General features: G+C 41.9%; 1 protein-coding gene across 3 annotated transcripts in view; it reads left to right on the plus strand.

The window, feature by feature from the left end:
* LOC114653859 (b(0,+)-type amino acid transporter 1-like) overlaps window positions 1–18,947 on the plus strand; it is a 39,096-nt gene that overhangs the window by 12,231 nt on the left and 7,918 nt on the right. For 2 of the 3 annotated variants that reach the window (XM_051929278.1, XM_051929277.1), the window contains exon 3: window positions 18,396–18,527. In XM_051929278.1, coding sequence (XP_051785238.1) covers window positions 18,396–18,527 — 132 coding nt within the window. Of the gene's footprint in view, window positions 1–8,385; window positions 9,111–18,395; window positions 18,528–18,947 lie in introns of those variants that run through there. The other variant, XM_028804425.2, reaches the window with a different exon arrangement.

Raw genomic sequence — 18,947 nt, forward strand, 5'->3', positions numbered from 1 at the left:
TCCACTTCCACTTTGGTCTCCCTCATTTTCACTTCTCATAGGGCCTCATGTATAATGCTGTGCGTAGAATTCACACTAAAACATGGCGTATGGACAAAAGTGGAAATCTGCATACACCAGAAAAAATCCAAACACATAAATCTGTGTGAACACCAACTTCCACATTCTTCCGCTCCATAAATCCCGGTCAAAGTGAAAAGTAACGCCCGTGCACACGCCTGCCGCCACTCCCCAACTCCTCCCAGAATTATGCCTCTTTGAATATGCAGATCAATAGAAATTGCCCTTAAGCTCAGCGATCTGTGAAAAGGCAATGGCAAAAGCACGGGGGGAAATAGAAGAATTTCAGCGAATACCAAGTGGAGGCAAGGAAAAAACATTTTATTTGTTGGTTTTAACAGTTGGGCGGCACGGTGGCGCAGTGGTAGCGCTGCTGCCTCGCAGTTAGGAGACCCGGGTTCGCTTCCCGGGTCCGCCCTGCGTGGAGTTTGCATGTTCTCCCCGTGTCTGCGTGGGTTTCCTCCGGGCACTCCGGTTTCCTCCCACAGTCCAAAGACATGCAGGTTAGGTGGATTGGTGATTCTAAATTGGCCCTAGTGTGTGCTTGTTGTGTGGGTGTGTTTGTGTGTGTCCTGCGGTGGGTTGGCACCCTGCCCGGGATTGGTTCCCTGCCTTGTGCCCTGTGTTGGCTGGGATTGGCTCCAGCAGACCCCCGTGACCCTGTGTTCGGATTCAGCGGGTTGGAAAATGGATGGATGGATGGATGGTTTTAACAGTGATATAAACAACAAAAGGAAGTTGATTGAGTGACACAGAGTGTCGGAGAAACTCGAAAGCTAAAGTTCACAAAGTTGCACAGTGCCCGAAATAAAAAAGAACTGGTCAGATATCAAAGTCGCCGTGGAGAGGTGAGTCGTAGCCCACCATCTGAGTGTCACATGGAAGCTTATCAGGGTACAGAGAAAAAAAAAAATAGGGACACAGTGGGAAAAAGCTCGAAATTTCCACTTTAATCACGTAGTTTATTTTGTCATTAAAGTAAAAAGTCATAAATTTCATCTTAAAATCCTTTAATTTACTAGTTTCTCAAATCCCTCGTAACTAAAGTAGCACGTTAAATGCTTTGTTTTGTATGTGTTCTTCTATGTACTCTGTGTGTGTGAATCACTATGTGCTTCTTAAACGGGCTTTCTCTTCCTTCCGACTGGACACAGAATCGATTACATTCATGATTTTACAGCTGTCTGAATAATTTAAATCCTGAGATGTATACGTGATATCATTTTCATGAATGTTATTAAACATGGGAACACGGCGGCGCAGTGATAGTAATGAGCTGGCGCCTCGTCCAGAGATTGCATCTGCCACCTGCAAGATGCTTGCAGCGTCATGTGCGACCTTCGATGAAATACTTTATTGCAGCAGTACTGTCTCTTTCAAACGTACTAACCTCCAATTCCTGTCCTTACTTTTCTTTCTCCAAATACCCAATCGCCGCACATTCAGCTCTGTAATAGACATTAAGTCATCTGTGAGCTTAGATGCAAACTTTTAAGGAACAATGAAATATCTTTGTAGTACATGTTTAATTATTCTACCCATCTATCCTTCCAGTGCTGCGCCAGCCCCAGCAAGAATACAGCGCGAGGCAGGAACAATCCCTAAATGAGACGCCAGCTCCTTGCTAGCACTGTGACACCGTGTCCTCACATGTTTAATTATTAACAATATAGATTGTTTAGGTGGGTTGGCACCCTGCTCGGGATTGGTTCCCTGCCTTGTGCCTTGTGTTGGCTGGGATTGGCTCCAGCAGACCCCCGTGACCCTGTGTTCGGATTCAGCAGGTTGGAAAATGGATGGATGGATGGATGGATAGATTGTTTAAATGATGTTAACATTTTTTCTGTATAATGTAATAAACATATTTTGCTGCATTTCATCTTAAAAATGATATCGTCATCATATGTAAATACGCGCTTTATAAAGTGGCTCAGGTTGTGCAATATTATAACTGTATCGCAAGTTTATATTGAGGTAATGGTAGTTATAAGTACAAACAGTTCTACAAGGAGCACTTGATGGACTGATTGAGTGCCTTTACAGTTCTTAGGATGAAACTGTTTCTGAACCACAATGTCAGTACAGGAAAGGCTCTGAAGCATTTGTCGTATGGAAGCAGTTCAAATAGACAGCATGGCTAAGGCAGCGTGTGTTAGACACTGTATACCGATAATCCTCTTTCCGATCAGCTGCTGTAGAACTGTGATTCCATACTCAGATACAGTGATATAAATACTCTAAGTGGTGCAGTGAGAGTAATATGGAAAAAGATGATCTGCTGTGGCAAACCCTAACGGAAGCAGCTGAAAGAAGAAGAAGAAGGTGCATTGAGATTAACAATGCTAAAGCAGCTATGGTATTTGGAATAGTTTGGCCATTCCGTGAACCATTATATTGTTACAGGGTAATTACAATCAAATGCATTAAACTAATAAACAATATGCAGTTAATTTCAGTGTATATAATAAAGCTGCATCAGGGATGTGGATCTAAAAAAGAAACGGAAACCACACTGGAACAAAAGCACTGCTTCGACGCTGGGTGCTACCAGTTTGCAAAACCGAGCGAAGAACTTGAGTATGCCAGGGATTGAGCTAGTGTGAAAATATCCATGGCTTTACGCCAAGTTTAGTTTTTATACATCACGATGTGAGCATGGAAATGGGAGTACGCAACATTTTGTGCATACACACCAAATAAATACTTGAGGCCCCTGGACTTCCATTCCCATCATTCTTTTGCCCTACACATTCATTGTCTCTCCTCTTCACATTCCATACCATTTGAATTTACGTTCCTGCACTTTCTTAGATATCCCCCACTTTTATTGTTCTCATTCTCTTCCTTTTTGGTAACTCCACACATTCATCTCAACCTTCTCCTTTCTAACTTTTTCTGAAAAGAACAAAGAATGGAAAGACAGCAAGACCGGATGAAATACCAACAGAACTGTGGAAGAGTTTAGGAAGCGAGGGAGTAAATGTGATGTGGGATCCAATGAAGAAGATCTATGAACAGGAGAGAGTATCAGGGGAGTTAAGGGAACCGTGGGATTCTACCGATCTGTAAGGAGAAGGGCAATATTCGGGATTGAGGAAACTTTAGAAAGATAAAGCTGATGTCACACACAATGAAAATTTGGAAAACGTTATGGAGAGCAGGCTTAGGGCTGCAAACCTTGTCACATTAAGTAGCTACAAAATGTCAGCCTGCCAGCAGGAAAGAGAGACTTCCTTAAATACTCAAATCCGTTAAGAAGAAAAAAGAAAAAATGCGGCAGTTCATTTTGGGGTCATACATAGATCGTTAAAGCTTGCGGCACACCCTGGATTGCAACATGCAGAAGTACACAGTGCTTTTTACAGATAAAAAGTGGTCAGTATTTTCACAATTTAAAGAAATACACTTCTGCTAAGTTACACGTACATAAGATCAGTTATAGCAAGTTTGTTTTAGGGTGTATGCAACTCAGCGATTTTAGACAATGCTCGCTTCCTTATACTTTTGCACACACATTGCTCCTAAAATATTAAGGGTTACATTAAGTTATTTCAGTACATTACATTAGCTATAAGAAATTATATTCTTATAGCTTTAGTTTCTGCATTAGATTACATTTGTTCAGTTAGCTTTAGCACATTCTTATTTAATACATAAGTGTCACGCTTCTTATAGTTGTACTAGTTGATTACCCAGTGGCTTCGCTCACTGAGTGCAAGGGAAAAAAATAAAATGTAGTCTGTAAGTTATTAAACAGTAAAACATTAACATTTAAGAAGTAAAGATACATTGAGCACTACTGGAGTGGTTTCGGGTAAAGTACATTTTAAAGGCGCTATAACACAACAGGTATTTAGTAGATCCCTTGTGAAAGGCGCTACACGACTGCTGTGGTATAGAAATTACATTTTCTATGTGATCGTCCAAATTTCTGCCTGACAACCTTGCACTACATGCCTGTGATTTACTTCTGAAAATAATTGATCACAAAAGGAACCTTGAATGTTGTGGGGTTTTAGTGACCCGAACTTACCTTAAGGGACAGTAAGTAGTTGTGCAGGGCAATTTACAAACAGAGTCCTGCTTTGATGGCGCTCATCCACAAAGATTTCCACTGTCCCAGGAGCCGACAGAGGACTTGAAGTGTCACAAACAGTGCGAGAAGAGAGGACGCTGCCCTAAACTGCGAAGCTCTCGACTCGGCGGAGCTGCCCGACATTCCGCACCTCGCAGCGTCCACTTTGTTCTCACGACCCCTCGCAGCTGAAGGCGGTCTCGTCTTCACATTGTTTACAGCTCGGCGCAGTTAAAATGTAGAAAGACGTAAAGCTGTTTTCCTCATCTCTTCTAATATCAAGTACTGCCAACTAAAAACAAATTACAATGTGGCAGTTTCAGGGACAGTAACGTGGACGAATAAATAAAACTTCTCTGTCAGAACGCGCCTGACGGTGGACGGCTCAGGGCTGTAGTCTAGGCAGGAGGGGTGGGAGAGGGCGACGCGTGGCGCACACAAATAATAACAATTCGTAAAGACGATATAAAAATGGCATCCACAAACAAAGTGGTTAGTTCCTGTATTATAATATGTTCTGTGGTCATAGGTAATTTCCATATCGCGTGGTCATATGTAATTTCATTTTCATACGTAATTTCCATATCACATGGTCATACGTAATTTCCGTTTCAAACGCAAAAAGAATTTTATATATATACAGTAGATTAGCATCATACTTTTATTATTTGAAAAGACTGACGCACCTTAATTCTAAATATTCTTTCTCATACCCCAATAAACAATAAATCAATAATTACAATAAAGATCCTCCTCTCCTCCCAGCAGCTCCGTCACACTACCACCCAACTCCGGCTCGCTAGATGGGTCTCTCATAGTCCTTTATATTCTCATTAACGCAGAAATCCCGAGGCTTTCCTAAAATTGTAGAAGACGTTGTTGATGGCGCTGATTCTGCTTTAAAGACAGTTGTGATTACTTATGCAGCACACGCTTTTACTCACATTGCTTTTTGGAAATCAATAATACAAATCAGCTACAGATCTAGGAATCACTGAATAGTAAAAACGTTTAATGAGGAGTGTCTTGCGCATATACTGGTGGAATGACCACGTCGGCTTTAGTGAAGCGTTTCTTAGCCTCTCTGATATGATCGACATGGGGTAGAATAGATTCTGGATTGTTATAATACGTGCTACCTTACGCAAAATATGCTCATTAATTTGTTACAGATTCTAGGTGGTGGTCCACACCAAGGAAAAAGGTGCCCCATGTAAATCGTTAATAATGTCTCCAAATTATATTTGTTAACTTACAGACAAGTACTGCTTAACTGTTTTATACAAAATCTTATTTCAACATAGGCAAACCCCAATTAGGATTTGAACTCTGGTTAGCGCACCTTATCACTGCAGCACAGACAACTGCTTTTACGCTTTGAGCCAAAGCACTTTAACAGACTAGTGAGTGACCAAATCGACTGCTGACTGCGCAGATATCAATGACGTCATTACACTAGCGTGCCTCAAAATCACGTGACGGGCGCATTTGAAGCAAGCCTCGAAGCGGCGCTTCGAGCTCCAGTGCTTCGAAAGCTCGACACAGTGTCGAAACCTCAGTATCGAGTGGCCCATCACTACTCAAGTGTTCGTAGGAAATGAAAGACATACCATTGATTGTTGAAAGTAAAGTGAATTATTATGCAGGCTGAGAGGGGTTCCTAAACTTTTTCATATGACTGTAGATAGAATAGAAAAAGAGGGGAGAGAATCAAATTCCTCAATTTAAATGCTTATTTTAAAATGTTATTGATCAGGTCCTGCCAGGTTTTCTCTAAATGAGAATTTGATTTTTTTTCCATTTTAGATAATATATAACATCAGTTACCTACTGACTTAACAGTAGGATTCTTCCAATTGAGCAAAACAAGTCTACGTGCCGATAGTGTAGTAAAGGCAATTCCAGTTTGTTTGTCCTTCTTCACTTTAAGCACATCTGGAAGCCCACCAAACACAGTTGTTAGCGGATTAGGCGGGATTGTGACACCAAGGCTGTCGGAAAGACACTTAAAGATTTTGGTCCAGAATGATGTGAATTTAGTGCACACCAAGAACATGTGGCCCAGTGAGGCTGGAGCTTGATTGCAACATTCACAGGTTGGATTTTGCCCTGGAAACATTTTGGACAATTTTAAATGTGAGAGATGTGCTCGATATATAATTTTAAGTTGAATAATTCAATGCTTTGCTCATATGAAGCTCAAGTGAATTCTTTGCATGGCTACCTTCCACTCCTCTTCTGAGATGTTGAATGAGAGATCCCTTTCTCACTGTGCTCTGGGATATTTGAAAGGAAGGGACTGTAAAACGGTTTTATATATTATGGAGGTGCTGTCTGAGTCCTCAAGACTGATCAGAACTTCTTCTGGTATAGAGGTCAGTGGGAGGTGATAAAAATCGGGCAGGTTCTGTTTAACAAAGTTTCTAATTTGAAGATAGTAAAAGAAATGTGTTGCTGGAAAGTTATATTTGGAGTGTAATTGTTCGTACGATGCAAAGACGTTGTTTATGTACAGATTTCTAAGTGATTTAATCCCTGATGTTTTCCAGACATTAAAACCTGCATACATTTGAGAGGGCGGAAAAAGATTTTTCTAAGCAAAATAAAGATAGGAATCTGCAGTAATGCGCCCTGACCACTAGATGGCACTGTATGGGATTGCCTTGACCACTTATGCCCAGAAACGGCCCTGTCCTTAACCGTATCCCAGTTAAGGGTTTACACGGCCACATGTTCTGCTTATTTGCGTGGAACTCTACCTCTGTTAGCCCGGTTTCTCAGAGACCAATAATCTGATTTCTCTAATCGGAATAAGGGTTTACATGGCATTTTAGAAATCAGGTTTCAGTGAATAACTGGGTTTAACCACAAGGGGGTGTCAGTGAGCCCCAGACCACAGACACAACAATACCCAACACAGCTCCAGCTTCAAATAAAGAATTTTTATTTGTCAAAACTCCTTCTTCGTACACATATCAGTGCAAATAAAGGATTCCCAATCCTCCATCCTCCTCCGAGAGAGCGTTACCCACTGCCTCCCGACTCTGACTCGATTTAAGTGAGGCAGCGGGATCTCCTTTGAAGTCAACCCAAGAACTTCTTCCTATCTTCTGTCCAAATCCTGTAAATCACTTCCAGGTTGTGCAGGAACCAGAGCATTCCTCCCCTGGCAGCACCCACTGGAGGTCCCCAAAGACCCTGACAGGGCCGCATCTCCAGACACCAACTCCAATGCCACTTTGTGAGTGTCCTGATTAGGTTTAGCACAGAGGTATACTGCCATCTGACACATGAGGGAATAAACGCTCCCGGTATGTCTCTTCCATTATGGCCTCCTGGTTGGGTATGAATCCTTCCTTTATACCAGCCAGGATGCCTGTTCCCCTCCTTCCTGGCACCTACATGGGTTATTGATATGCATGTACAGTAAGTGCAATAACTGATAATAATTCACTACTCTTTCTTAAATCTTTAAATAATAAATACGAGTTAACGTGTTGTGAGTGTAATGTCTTTCCAGACGTGATTCTCCAATCAGAATGGAGAAAGATGGTGGTGGTTCTGGTTATGAAGGTGACAAGGTGAAAGGAGCCAGGAAGAACCACAAGTGATGTCATATGCCCATCGATTTGTTGGTTTCCAGATTTGCAGAGGGAAGGAGAGGAGAAGCGTTCTAGGGCAGTGTCATCTAGTGGCTTGGGGTGGAATTACAAGTCCACCTCCTCTGAAGTTGTCGACGCGATTTGTTGGTTTCCAAATCTGCAGAGGGAAGGAGGGGTGAGGGTGTTATAGGGCAGGCTAATGAAGTTGTCTCCTACATGTGACAATAGATAATTAGAGATTTGTGAACTACACCCCCTTTTCAATTCCTTTTGATTTAAGGACCAGAGGTAATATTTCATTTGAAACTAAAACGCATTGGGTCAGTTGAAGTAAACCAGCTAGCTAGACAGACAGACAGACTGGTACAGGGGTGGCATAAGGCTTCTGTCCACGTCGACCTTTACAGATCTACTGTGGTGTGTGTGTGTTTCTGTGGGTTCATTATATTCACTGAAATCTGAACCACAGCAGGTACAGGCAGGACAGATTGTGCTCATCTCCTTAGTTAGAAGGCAATATTGGATTCCACAAAGTCAAATTTGCATTCTAGGTGAATGACAAGAGGACAAGAGGAAGAGGTAATATTTAACTCATCGCAGATAAAACTGTCCCCTACCTCTAAATTGTTTTCCCTCGAGGAGCTCTCGACTGCAAGTGAGAATGATGCAAGCTGAAAAGAACAACATTTCAAAGGAAAAGGGAGCAGGCGGAATTTATTTCCGGAAGGCTGTTGGATACTGGGAAGGATTTAGTTTTATAGTTGGGATTGTGATCGGCTCGGGGATTTTCATCGCACCCACCGGGGTGATCAGATTCTCTCATCTCAATGTCGGCGTGGCTCTCTGTATCTGGGGGGCTTGTGGCCTGCTGTCTCTCATGGCTGCCTTCTGTTATGCAGAACTGGGTGTCTCCCTGCCTTCTTCCGGAGGATCATACTACTACAGCAAAAGAGCTTTGGGGTCCATCCCTGCCTTCATATATATGTGTGTTATGGTTTTTTTCCTAAGACCGGCTTCCTGCGCAGCCAAAGCCCTCACTTTGTCCGAGTACGCCTTGCAGCCCTTTTATGGGGAATGTGAGGCGCCTGAGGTGACTAAGAAATCGCTCGCGGTGGCCGTCCTGTTGTTCCTCACCATCATCAACTGCTTTAACACCAAGTGGGCTGTCTTGGTGCAGAAGGTCTTTACTTTCCTAAAGATTTTAGCACTGACTGTCATCATCTTCGGTGGGATTAGCCAACTGTACAATGGGAAAACCGGCAGCCTGGCCAACGGCTTCTCTGGAGAAATTGCCAGCGTGTCTGACTTGGCGCAAGCCATCTATCAAGGGATGTGGGCTTACTCCGGCTGGAGTGCGGTCAACACCATCGCAGGTAATCTAAAGGTGCAAATCAGTGATTTATTACGGAATGTTAATGAGCACACTGCAGCATTCATTAACATGTTGTTAATGAGTTTCCTAATGCTGGGATTTGCATTTATGTATTTGGCTGACACCTTTATACAGGGCGACTAACAACAGTTGAGATGGAGGGACAAGGACACATCATTCCTTGATTTCCCTTTCTGCTCCACAGTTTAAAATTACAAATCAAACAATTCAGAAATTGTGATTAAAGTGCACACTGCAGACTTTCATTTAAGGGGATTTGCACACATTTCACTCACACACAGCACTTTTCTACATGGTTCTCCCATTTCAGGACACCGTAATGTTTGTGACGATTGACATCTCAGGTGTTTGTGATTCCTCAGGTGTGTTTCACAGCTTCATAAGATACCTTGGCTTGCTTCCATCATTTGGGGTCTGTAGTTGCCGTTGTTCACCGTGAGGACAAGAGCTGTGCCAATGAAAGTGAAAGAGGCCATCATGAGGCTTAAAACCGTTGGAGACATCGGTAAAACCTTAAGATGACCAAAATCAATTGTCAGGAATATCATGAAGAAGAAAGAACACACTGGTGAGCTCAGTAATCACAAAGGGACTGGTAGGCCAACAAAGACCTCCACTGCTGATAACAGAAAAATCCTCACTACGGTCAAGAAAAAGCCCCCAACGGCTGTCCGACAGATAGAAACAGTCTTCGGGGGGCCAATGTGTGTGTGTCAGAGACGACTATCAGCAGAAGACTTCATGAACAGAAACACAGAGGAGGACACACTGCAAAATGTAAACCAAAAAAAACAAGATGGCCAGATTACAGTTTGTGAAAAAGGACTTCAAAAAGCCTGCAGAATTCTGGAAAAAGGACTTGTGGACAGACGAGACAAAGATGAACCTGATCAGAGAGATGGGAAGAGCAAAGTGTGGAGATGAGAAGGAACTGCCCGAGAGCCAAAGCAGAGCACCTCATCTGTTAAACATGCCGGTGCTGGGTGTGTTATGGCTTGGGCATGTATGGCTGGCACAGGTCCTGGCACACTTCTCATCATTGATGATGGAACTGCTGACAGCAGTGGCACAATGAGTTCTGAGGTGTGTAGAAATATCTGATTTTCTCAAGGTCCAGTAAATGTCTCCAAACCGATTGGACGGTGATTTATCCTACAACAAGATAATGAGCCAAATACACTGTCTCAAGTCTCAAGTGGCCAAGACAGTCACTCGATTTAAATCCAATTTAGCAGGCCTTCCATGTGCTGAAGAGAAAATTCAAGGGGACAAGCCCCCGAAACAAGCAGGAGTTGAAGATAGTGGCATTAGAGGCTTGGCAGAGCTTCACCAGAGAAGTGAGATGTCTGTGAATCACTGACTTCATACAGTCATTACATGGAAAGGAAATGCACCAAAGTCCTAAATATGATGACTTTAATAGACCTGCCATTGCTGTGTCCAAATATTATGGTGCCCTGAAATAGGGGGACAATGTAGGAAAAGTGTTGCGTGGCCGAAATGACTGAAAATCCCCTTAAATGAAATTCTGCAATGCACACTTTAATCACAAGATCCGTCCATCCATTATCCAACCCGCTGAATCTGAACACAGGGTCATGGGGGTCTGCTGGAGCCAATCCCAGCCAATACAGGGCACAAGGCAGGAAACAATCCCAGGCAGGGTGCCAACCCACCGCAGGACATCACAAGATTGAATTGTTTGTAATTTTAAACTGTAGAACAGAGGGAGAAATGAAGGAAAAAACATGTCTTTGTCCCAAACATTACGGGGGGCACTGTATAAATTAGTCACATTTCTTGTTTTGTTTTTCTAATTGGAGTACAGGCAGATGAAGTGACTTACATTTACTTATTTCGCCGACTCCTTTATCTAAGACAGGTTATAATATTTATGATACAATTGGTGACATTTCTTTTTTCGTTTTCCAATTGGAGCACAGGCAGGACAAGTGACTTGTCCGTGGTCATACAGGGTCACACTGGTGTCAGTAGTGGGATTTGAATCAACAACCTCAGGGTTTGAAATCCAAAGCCTTAACCACTGCATCGCGCCGCCTGCCTGCCTGCCTGACTTGCTAAAGGTCAGACATGGTGGTAGTAGTGGGATTTGAGCCCACACCTTCAGGGGTCTGAAGATAACCTAACCAGATAACGAGTGCAGATATAAACCCTTGGCACATATTTTTCAAAAATCTCTGTACATTGGAAAAATTTCTAAAGACTGTAGGCTAGCAGATATTATCTTATTGTGTAAAATGGGTGAGCAGGCTGATCCCAGTAACTACAGACCAATAAGCTTAATGCGCATCGCAGGTAGATTAATGGAAGGACGTACTGAGAAAAAGACTGAGCAGCCAATGTCTAGAGCAGGAGTGCTAGCAAATACTCAATGTGAGTTCAGATGCGGATGGTCGTGTTTCACTGATATGCTGGCCGTCCTTTTAAGGATAGCGAGCCACCTAAGAGAGCCATGTAAAGAATGGAAAAGATCCATTCTAGCACTCAATACTGGTAATATAATATTTTTGATTGGTCCTAATAATAATAATAATATGTTTTATTTATATAGTGCCTTTCCCATAGCCCTCTATGAGTCATTTGCAGAAGTTTAAAATTAACAAATTTCAAACATAAGCAAGTGGGATATCATTTTCAACTATTTCAACATCAGTGATTATGAATTTTATGTTATTTAAAATTTTTGATCCTTTAATAAGGACCGCTATCAGTGGGTGATACCAATTTCTACTATCATCAAGAATATTTACACTTAAAGCATTTACATTGAAGCATACATTTTAAATAGAATATTTGCAGCGGCTATTCTTGTTTATTATGTACTTCTACCACTTGACATTTCTTATAAACGCCCTGAATTAGGACGGCTTACACTAATTTGAATCCACAGCCTCAGGGTTTGAAGTCTAAAGCCTTAACCACTGCACTTCATCACCTGCCTGCCTGACTTGTTCACGGTCACATGGTGGCAGAAGTGGGATTTGAGCCCATTTTTTGATTGGTCCTAATGATAATAATAAGTTTTATTTATATAGTGCCTTTACCATAGCCCTCTATGAGTTATTCGCAGAAGTTTAAAATTAACAGATTTCAAACATAAGCAGGTAGGATATCGTTTTTGACTATTTCAAGTTCAGTGATTATGAATATTATGTTATTTTCAATTTTTGAACCTTTAATAGAGACTGCTATCAGTGGGTGATACCAATTTCTACTATCATCAAGAATATTTACACTTAAAGCATTTAAATTGAAGCATATATTTTAATATTTTGAATAAAATATTTGTCGTGGCTATTCTTGTTTATTATGTACTTCTACCACTTGACATTTCTTATAAACGCCCTGAATTAGGACGGCTTACGCTAATTTGAATCCACAACCTCAGGGTTTGAAGTCTAAAGCCTTAACCACTGCACTTCATCACCTGCCTGCCTGACTTGTTCACGGTCACATGGTGGTAGAAGTGGGATTTGAGCCCATTTTTGATTGGCCCTAATAATAATAATAAGAATACTATGTTTAATTTACATAGAGCCTTTCCCATAGCCCTCTATGAGTCATTCGCAGAAGTTTAAAATAAACAAATTTTAAACATAAGCAAGTGGGATATCGTTTTCAACTATTTCAACATCAGTGATTATGAATATTATGTTATTTTAAATTTTTGATCCTTTAATAGGGACCGCTATCAGTGGGTGATACACATTTCTGCTATCATCAAGTAGTACTAGGGTGCTGTACCGTGTTAGCCATTATGAATGTAGAGAAAAGCCAAGCAAAATGACACCTTTTATTGGCTAACTAGAAAGATTACAATATGCAAGCTTTCGAGGCAACTCGGGCCCCTTCTTCATCTTGCCTGAAGAAGGGGCCCGAGTTGCCTCGAAAGCTTGCATATTGTAATCTTTCTAGTTAGCCAATAAAAGGTGTCATTTTGCTTGGCTTTTCTCTACTATCATCAAGAATATTTACACTTAAAGCATTTACCTTGAAGCATACATTTTAAATAGAATATTTGCCGCAGCTATTCTTGTTTATTTTGTACTTCTACCGCTTGACATTTCTTATAAACGCCCTGAATTAGGACGGCTTACACTAATTTGAATCCACAGCCTCAGGGTTTGAAGTCTAAAGCCTTAACCACTGCACTTCATCACCTGCCTGCCTGACTTGTTCACGGTCACATGGTGGTAGAAGTGGGATTTGAGCCCATTTTTTGATTGGTCCTAATAATAATAATAAGTTTTATTTATATAGTGCCTTTCCCATAGCCCTCTATGAGTTATTCGCAGAAGTTTAAAATTAACAGATTTCAAACATAAGCAAGGTAGGATATCGTTTTCAACTATTTCAACATCAGCAATTATGAATATTATGTTATTTTCAATTTTTGATCCTTTCATAGGGACTGCTATCAGTGGGTGATACAAATTTCTACTATAATTAAGAATATTTACACTTAAAGCATTTAAATTGAAGCATACATTGTAATATTTTGAATAGAATAGCTATTCTTTTTTATCATGTAGTTCTACCGTTTGACATTTCTTATAAATGCCCTGAATTAGGACGGCTTACGCTATTGTAGACTTTTGATTGCTGTAAATGACAAAACAGCAGACTATTCACCAGTGCAAAGCAAGACAAAGACAATGTCAAAGTACCGGGGCACCTTGAGTCTAACCCTGTATAGCTGAACAATCGAGAATGTAAAAAAATAAAAATGAGATATTCACGCAAAATAGACTTACGTCCTCTCAGGGTGACTGGCCAGCCCAAGATGGTGGCTGTTCTGGTTATGAAGAATCCTAGCAGGAAGAGGCGAGTCCAGGTGAGTGGACCCTGGAAGTGACATCAGAGGTGGAGAGCCACCAGTCTTCCTTTCTGCAGAGGGAGGGAGAGAGAGAGAGAGAGTGCTATCACACAGCACCAACCCCTGGTTTGGCAGAGAATTGCAATCACCCAAGCCTTTAAACTATCTCCCATGCCACATGCGTGACACCAGCTTTATGGGCCTTTTAAACCATGTAGGCAATGTGGCTACAACCTCACCTTCACAAAAGAATTTGTATACAACTCCATAAAAAACATCAATGTGCTCATGGTTACAATTGTTTGCATCTTGAATTTCTGTAATCCAGAGAATCACAATGCTTCCATTGTTTTGATTGATGTTTAGGACTTTGTCATAGTGATGTTTCCAAGTTTCATCCCCAGTAATGGAAAGCTTCATTAATTTGTTCAAGTCCAAATTCATTACCTTAAAATTATCTATGGAACACCAGACACAGTGGTGCCTCATTTCATAAGATACCTCGGCTTGCTTCTATACTTTGGGATCTGTAGTTGCCATTGTTCAATACGAGGACAAGAAAGGACAATGAAAGTCAAGGAAGCCATGATGAGGCTTCTGGTCACCTGAGCTGTGCAGACCACACTCATGTATAATTTTCCATGAGGAATGGATTCAAATGACCCAAAACGAATCACTGTGGTGTCTGCTATCAGCACACTGTTGATTCTCAATGACGTTTAACCGAACGTTGGCAGCATTACCTTCTGTCATTGATGACGAGGGCAGGGTTATCTTGAAGAGACGTCCGTCCACAACCAGTTCTACATCCCATTTCTTAATGGTGTCTTATGGCAAGAATGAATCTATGAAGGCGTATTGTTCTCACGTGATTGCAAATTTCTTGATTTTGAGGTTTTCAGGATCCTAGATGACTTGGTTCTGAAAAAATCGGGAGTGGTCTCCCCTAGACTTTCTCGTATACTCAGATATGGAGAAGGATATTTAAGGAGTAAACCGCAAGTCAATGATTATTTTCTATATTATGTACATTAAAGAACCATCAACAAAAAATCAAATCAAATTAATAATATATTGAACAATTATTATTAAAGTAAAGTTGAATATATTGGACTCTGCAGCTGCCTGAATAAAAAGTAAAGTACCGCTTCCGGTTAACGGAAATAGCTCAAAAGTTGATAGAAATCTACATTTTGTACCTAATACTTGTATGCAAAATTTGGTTGACCGAAGTGAAAGCATACTGAAGTTATCGTGTTTACATTGTGATATTTGCCCGGACACCACCAGTCGGAGACCACATCTTTATCAAATGTACTTTTATTTTCGTCTGTGCCACACAACAACACGACTCAGTCCCGCACAACAACACAGTGTCTTCAGCCCCAGTCACCTTTTTTCTGGGCCTTCTCTCTCCTTGTCCCTGGTCCACCTGTACACTATCTCCAGGAGCTTCGTCCTGCTCCTGCTCCCGACTCCAGCTCCTTGATTGGAGGGAGGCGGCCCCTCTTATCCTCACCCGGATGAGCTCCAGCTGCTCTCCATGACGTCACGTCCTGGTGTGGCGGAAGCATCAGGAGAGCACCCGGAAGCACTCCAGGTGACCCTAGAAGGATCGTCCTCCATTGGTGTGGCGGAAGTAAATAAGTCCCAGGCTCCATGAGGCTCAGGGAGCCCCCTGGCGGTGACCAGAGGCCCCAACGGTCTTGAGGCTCCCTGCTCTCCTTCCGTGGGCCTCTTCTGCTCCAGGGCAGTTGCCCCCTCGTGGCCTGGAGGACAAATATGCCACCACCTAGTCCTTCCAGGCGTCCTGGCCAGGTCTGACCCCCAGCCATGTACGACAACATACACACACACACCCACACAGACACACAGACATTATTTCAAAAATGGTATTTTTGGACTCAGGGAGGTCTAAAATGTCAAGATTCATCAAAATCTCGAAATTGAATTTTTGGACGATTACAATACTTTCCCTACGAGAAAGAAAATTAGACTCAGGGAGGTCAAAAACATTGAGATTCATCAAAATCTCGAAATCAAATTTTTGGACAATTACAATACGTTCCCTATGAGAAAGAAAATCGGACTCAGGGAGGTCTAAAACGTCAAAATCTCAAATCAAATCTTTGGATGATTACAATACGTTGCGTATAATTCATATATGAGAAAGTAAAAAGAATGATGTTATAAACCACAAGAAGCTTGTAATTGACATTATTTAGTGTAACGATTTCTTTCAAAAACATGAACAATTCTGGGTGATTCCAAACCGTTAAACCCTAGTGTATGTCAGTAGATAAATCTATAGATGTGGCCAGATTTATTGGTCCTCTTACAACTTATTGAAAAAGTGCTGTATGTCCCCTGAAAAGTGATGAAATAAAAAGCAATTGTCCCCAGTGTATCTGCATGCCTTTGACATGTCATCAAGTAAAGCAAAGTAAGTATGATAAGAGATCAAGTGTTGTTTATTCTACAAAGATCTCCTAAAATGGCCGGATCACATCTGTTGAGACCCCTAGAAAAGATCCTAAAGAACTGGACTCGCTGTTTTTCTTGAATTTGTGTCACACACGTCTCTAATTGTGCAATCAGTCATTCAGACCATTTAAATGAAGAAAAGTCGTCACTCTGCCGTTTGGTGTCATTGTGTGTCCCACACTGACCATGGACCAGGGAAAGCAAAGAAGAACGTTGTCTGAGGAGGTCACAAAGAAAATGATGGACAAGCATGTTAAAGGCAAACGCTAGAAGACCACCATCTCCAAGCATATTGAAGTTCCTGTTGACAACAGTTGCAAAAATTATTAAGAAGTTTTAAGTCCACGGGACTATAACCAACCACAAGAATGACCAAAAGGAGAGTAAAAATGGTAGATAAATAGCCAAGGAAGACTTCCAAAGAGATTCAAGCTGAACTTTAAGGTCAAGGTCCATCAGTGTCTGACCGCACCATCTATTGCTTTTTGTGTGACAGTGGGCTCAATGGAAGAAGACCCAGGAGGACTCCACTGTTGAAAGTCAAACATAAAAAAGCCAGAGTGGAATTTGCTGAAATGCATATTGACAAGCCACAATGCTTCTGGGAGAATGTCCTTTGGACAGAACAGATAAAACTGGAGGTTTTTGGCAAGTCACATCAGCTCTATGACCGCAGATGAAAGAATGAAACTTTTAAAGAAAAGAACACCATAGCTACAGTGAAACATGGAGGAGATTCGGTTTTGTTTTGGATCTGCTTTGTTACGTCTGGCATGGGGTGACTTGAGTCTGTGCAGGGAAGAATGAAATCTCAAGACTATCTGGAGCGAAACGTCCTGCCCGATGTCAGACAGCTCTGTCTCAGTTGTAGGTCATGGACCCTCCAACATGATAAGGAGCCAAAACACAGCGAAAAGCACCCAAGAATAGCGAAGAACCAAACATTGGACTATTCTGAAGTGGCCTTCTGTGATCTCTGATTTCAATCAAACATCTAAGGAAAGAACTGAAACACGCAGTCTGGAGAAGACCCCCTTCAAAGCTGACCCAGCTGGAGCAGTTTGCTCAGGCCAAGTGGACCGAACAACCTGTGGACAGGTGCAGACGTCTCATGGAGAGCTCCAGGAATTGCTTGAGTGCAGGGATTGTAAACTCTAAAGGTTTTTTGCAACAACATTTTAGATTAAGGGTCCCACCGTTGTTGTCCATGCCATTTTCATGTGTGTTCTTATTTGAAGTATTATCTTGAATCAAAACTCTAAAGCAAAGTCTGATTTTTGTTAAATATGAAATAAGCAATGAAGGGTGCCACTTACTTTGGTCAGTTCCATGTAAATTTCGAAGACAATTATGGCATCTTTCTTTTTTCCTGGATGGGGTACTAAGACATTTGTCTACACCTTGTCACAAAAATGAGCATAAGACATGGAAAAGGTTTGGGGCAGCCAGCCGTATAATTTTTCCCGGCTGCAAAACTGCGTCAAAATAATAGACATGTTCACACAACTGAGTCCAAAACAGAACTGATTAACTGGAAGCAAGATGGCGGCTTTAAAGGCCAGTGGAGAAAGTGATGTCATCAGGACTGGAACCGGAAGTGACGTCGTTGGCTGCCCCAGAGCCGGACGGGATTTCCCTGGAATGGTCTGCAAAAGATCGAGAGGGAGAATTAGTGCACTTCGCCACCCCCTGGTCCGGCGTGGAATTACATTTACTCAAGCCCTTTAGTTGTCTCCTAAACACGCGTGTGTGACAGCCTGTACTACACAGATATGCGCTATCCAGGCAAACCCATACATGCATACATTGACATATAGACAAACACATACTGTATTCATGGATAAATGGCTGGATTAACAAGTGAATTAAAACTTTAAAAGCTGCTAACAGTGTATGTGTATGTACCGGTGTCTTTGATGATTTTTGTTTGTTTTGTTTTTACAGAGGAATTAAAAAATCCAAGAAAAAACATCCCAAGATGCATTTCTACTGCTCTGCCTGTTGTCACTTTGCTGTATGTGCTGGTGAATGTCTCCTATCTTACAGTGATGACTCCTAAAGAGATGACCATGTCAGGTATTCAATGTTCGGAATATTACAGACTAGCCGCATAATTATGTATTGATGGGTGAACACTTCCTGAAAGACACAGTTGTCCAAATGGGGTGGGTTTGAGGATACAACTGTAAGTGAATGCAAAGATGGAACTTTGGAGAGAGAGCGGGGAAGCGGGCCCGAATCTCTTAGTCATCGTTCAGTACGCACTGCCTGCTCATGTGTCCGCCCCCAACTCCTCACCTGAATTGCTTTCGTCTGTGTACAGTCCACATACACCTGTGAGTCACGTTGATTGTTCATTTTCCACACACCGCCTCAGTCGCATGCACCTGTGAGCCACGTTCGGTCCGGGTGAGGTTTCCCGTGTTGAGTCCAATTAAGCCACAGGCTCCACACCTGGTGGTGCCCTTCCGTCAATTCCTTTAAGCTTCAGTTTTG

The sequence above is a fragment of the Erpetoichthys calabaricus genome, chromosome 6 (assembly GCF_900747795.2).
Source record: "Erpetoichthys calabaricus chromosome 6, fErpCal1.3, whole genome shotgun sequence".
Classification (NCBI taxonomy): domain Eukaryota; kingdom Metazoa; phylum Chordata; class Cladistia; order Polypteriformes; family Polypteridae; genus Erpetoichthys; species Erpetoichthys calabaricus.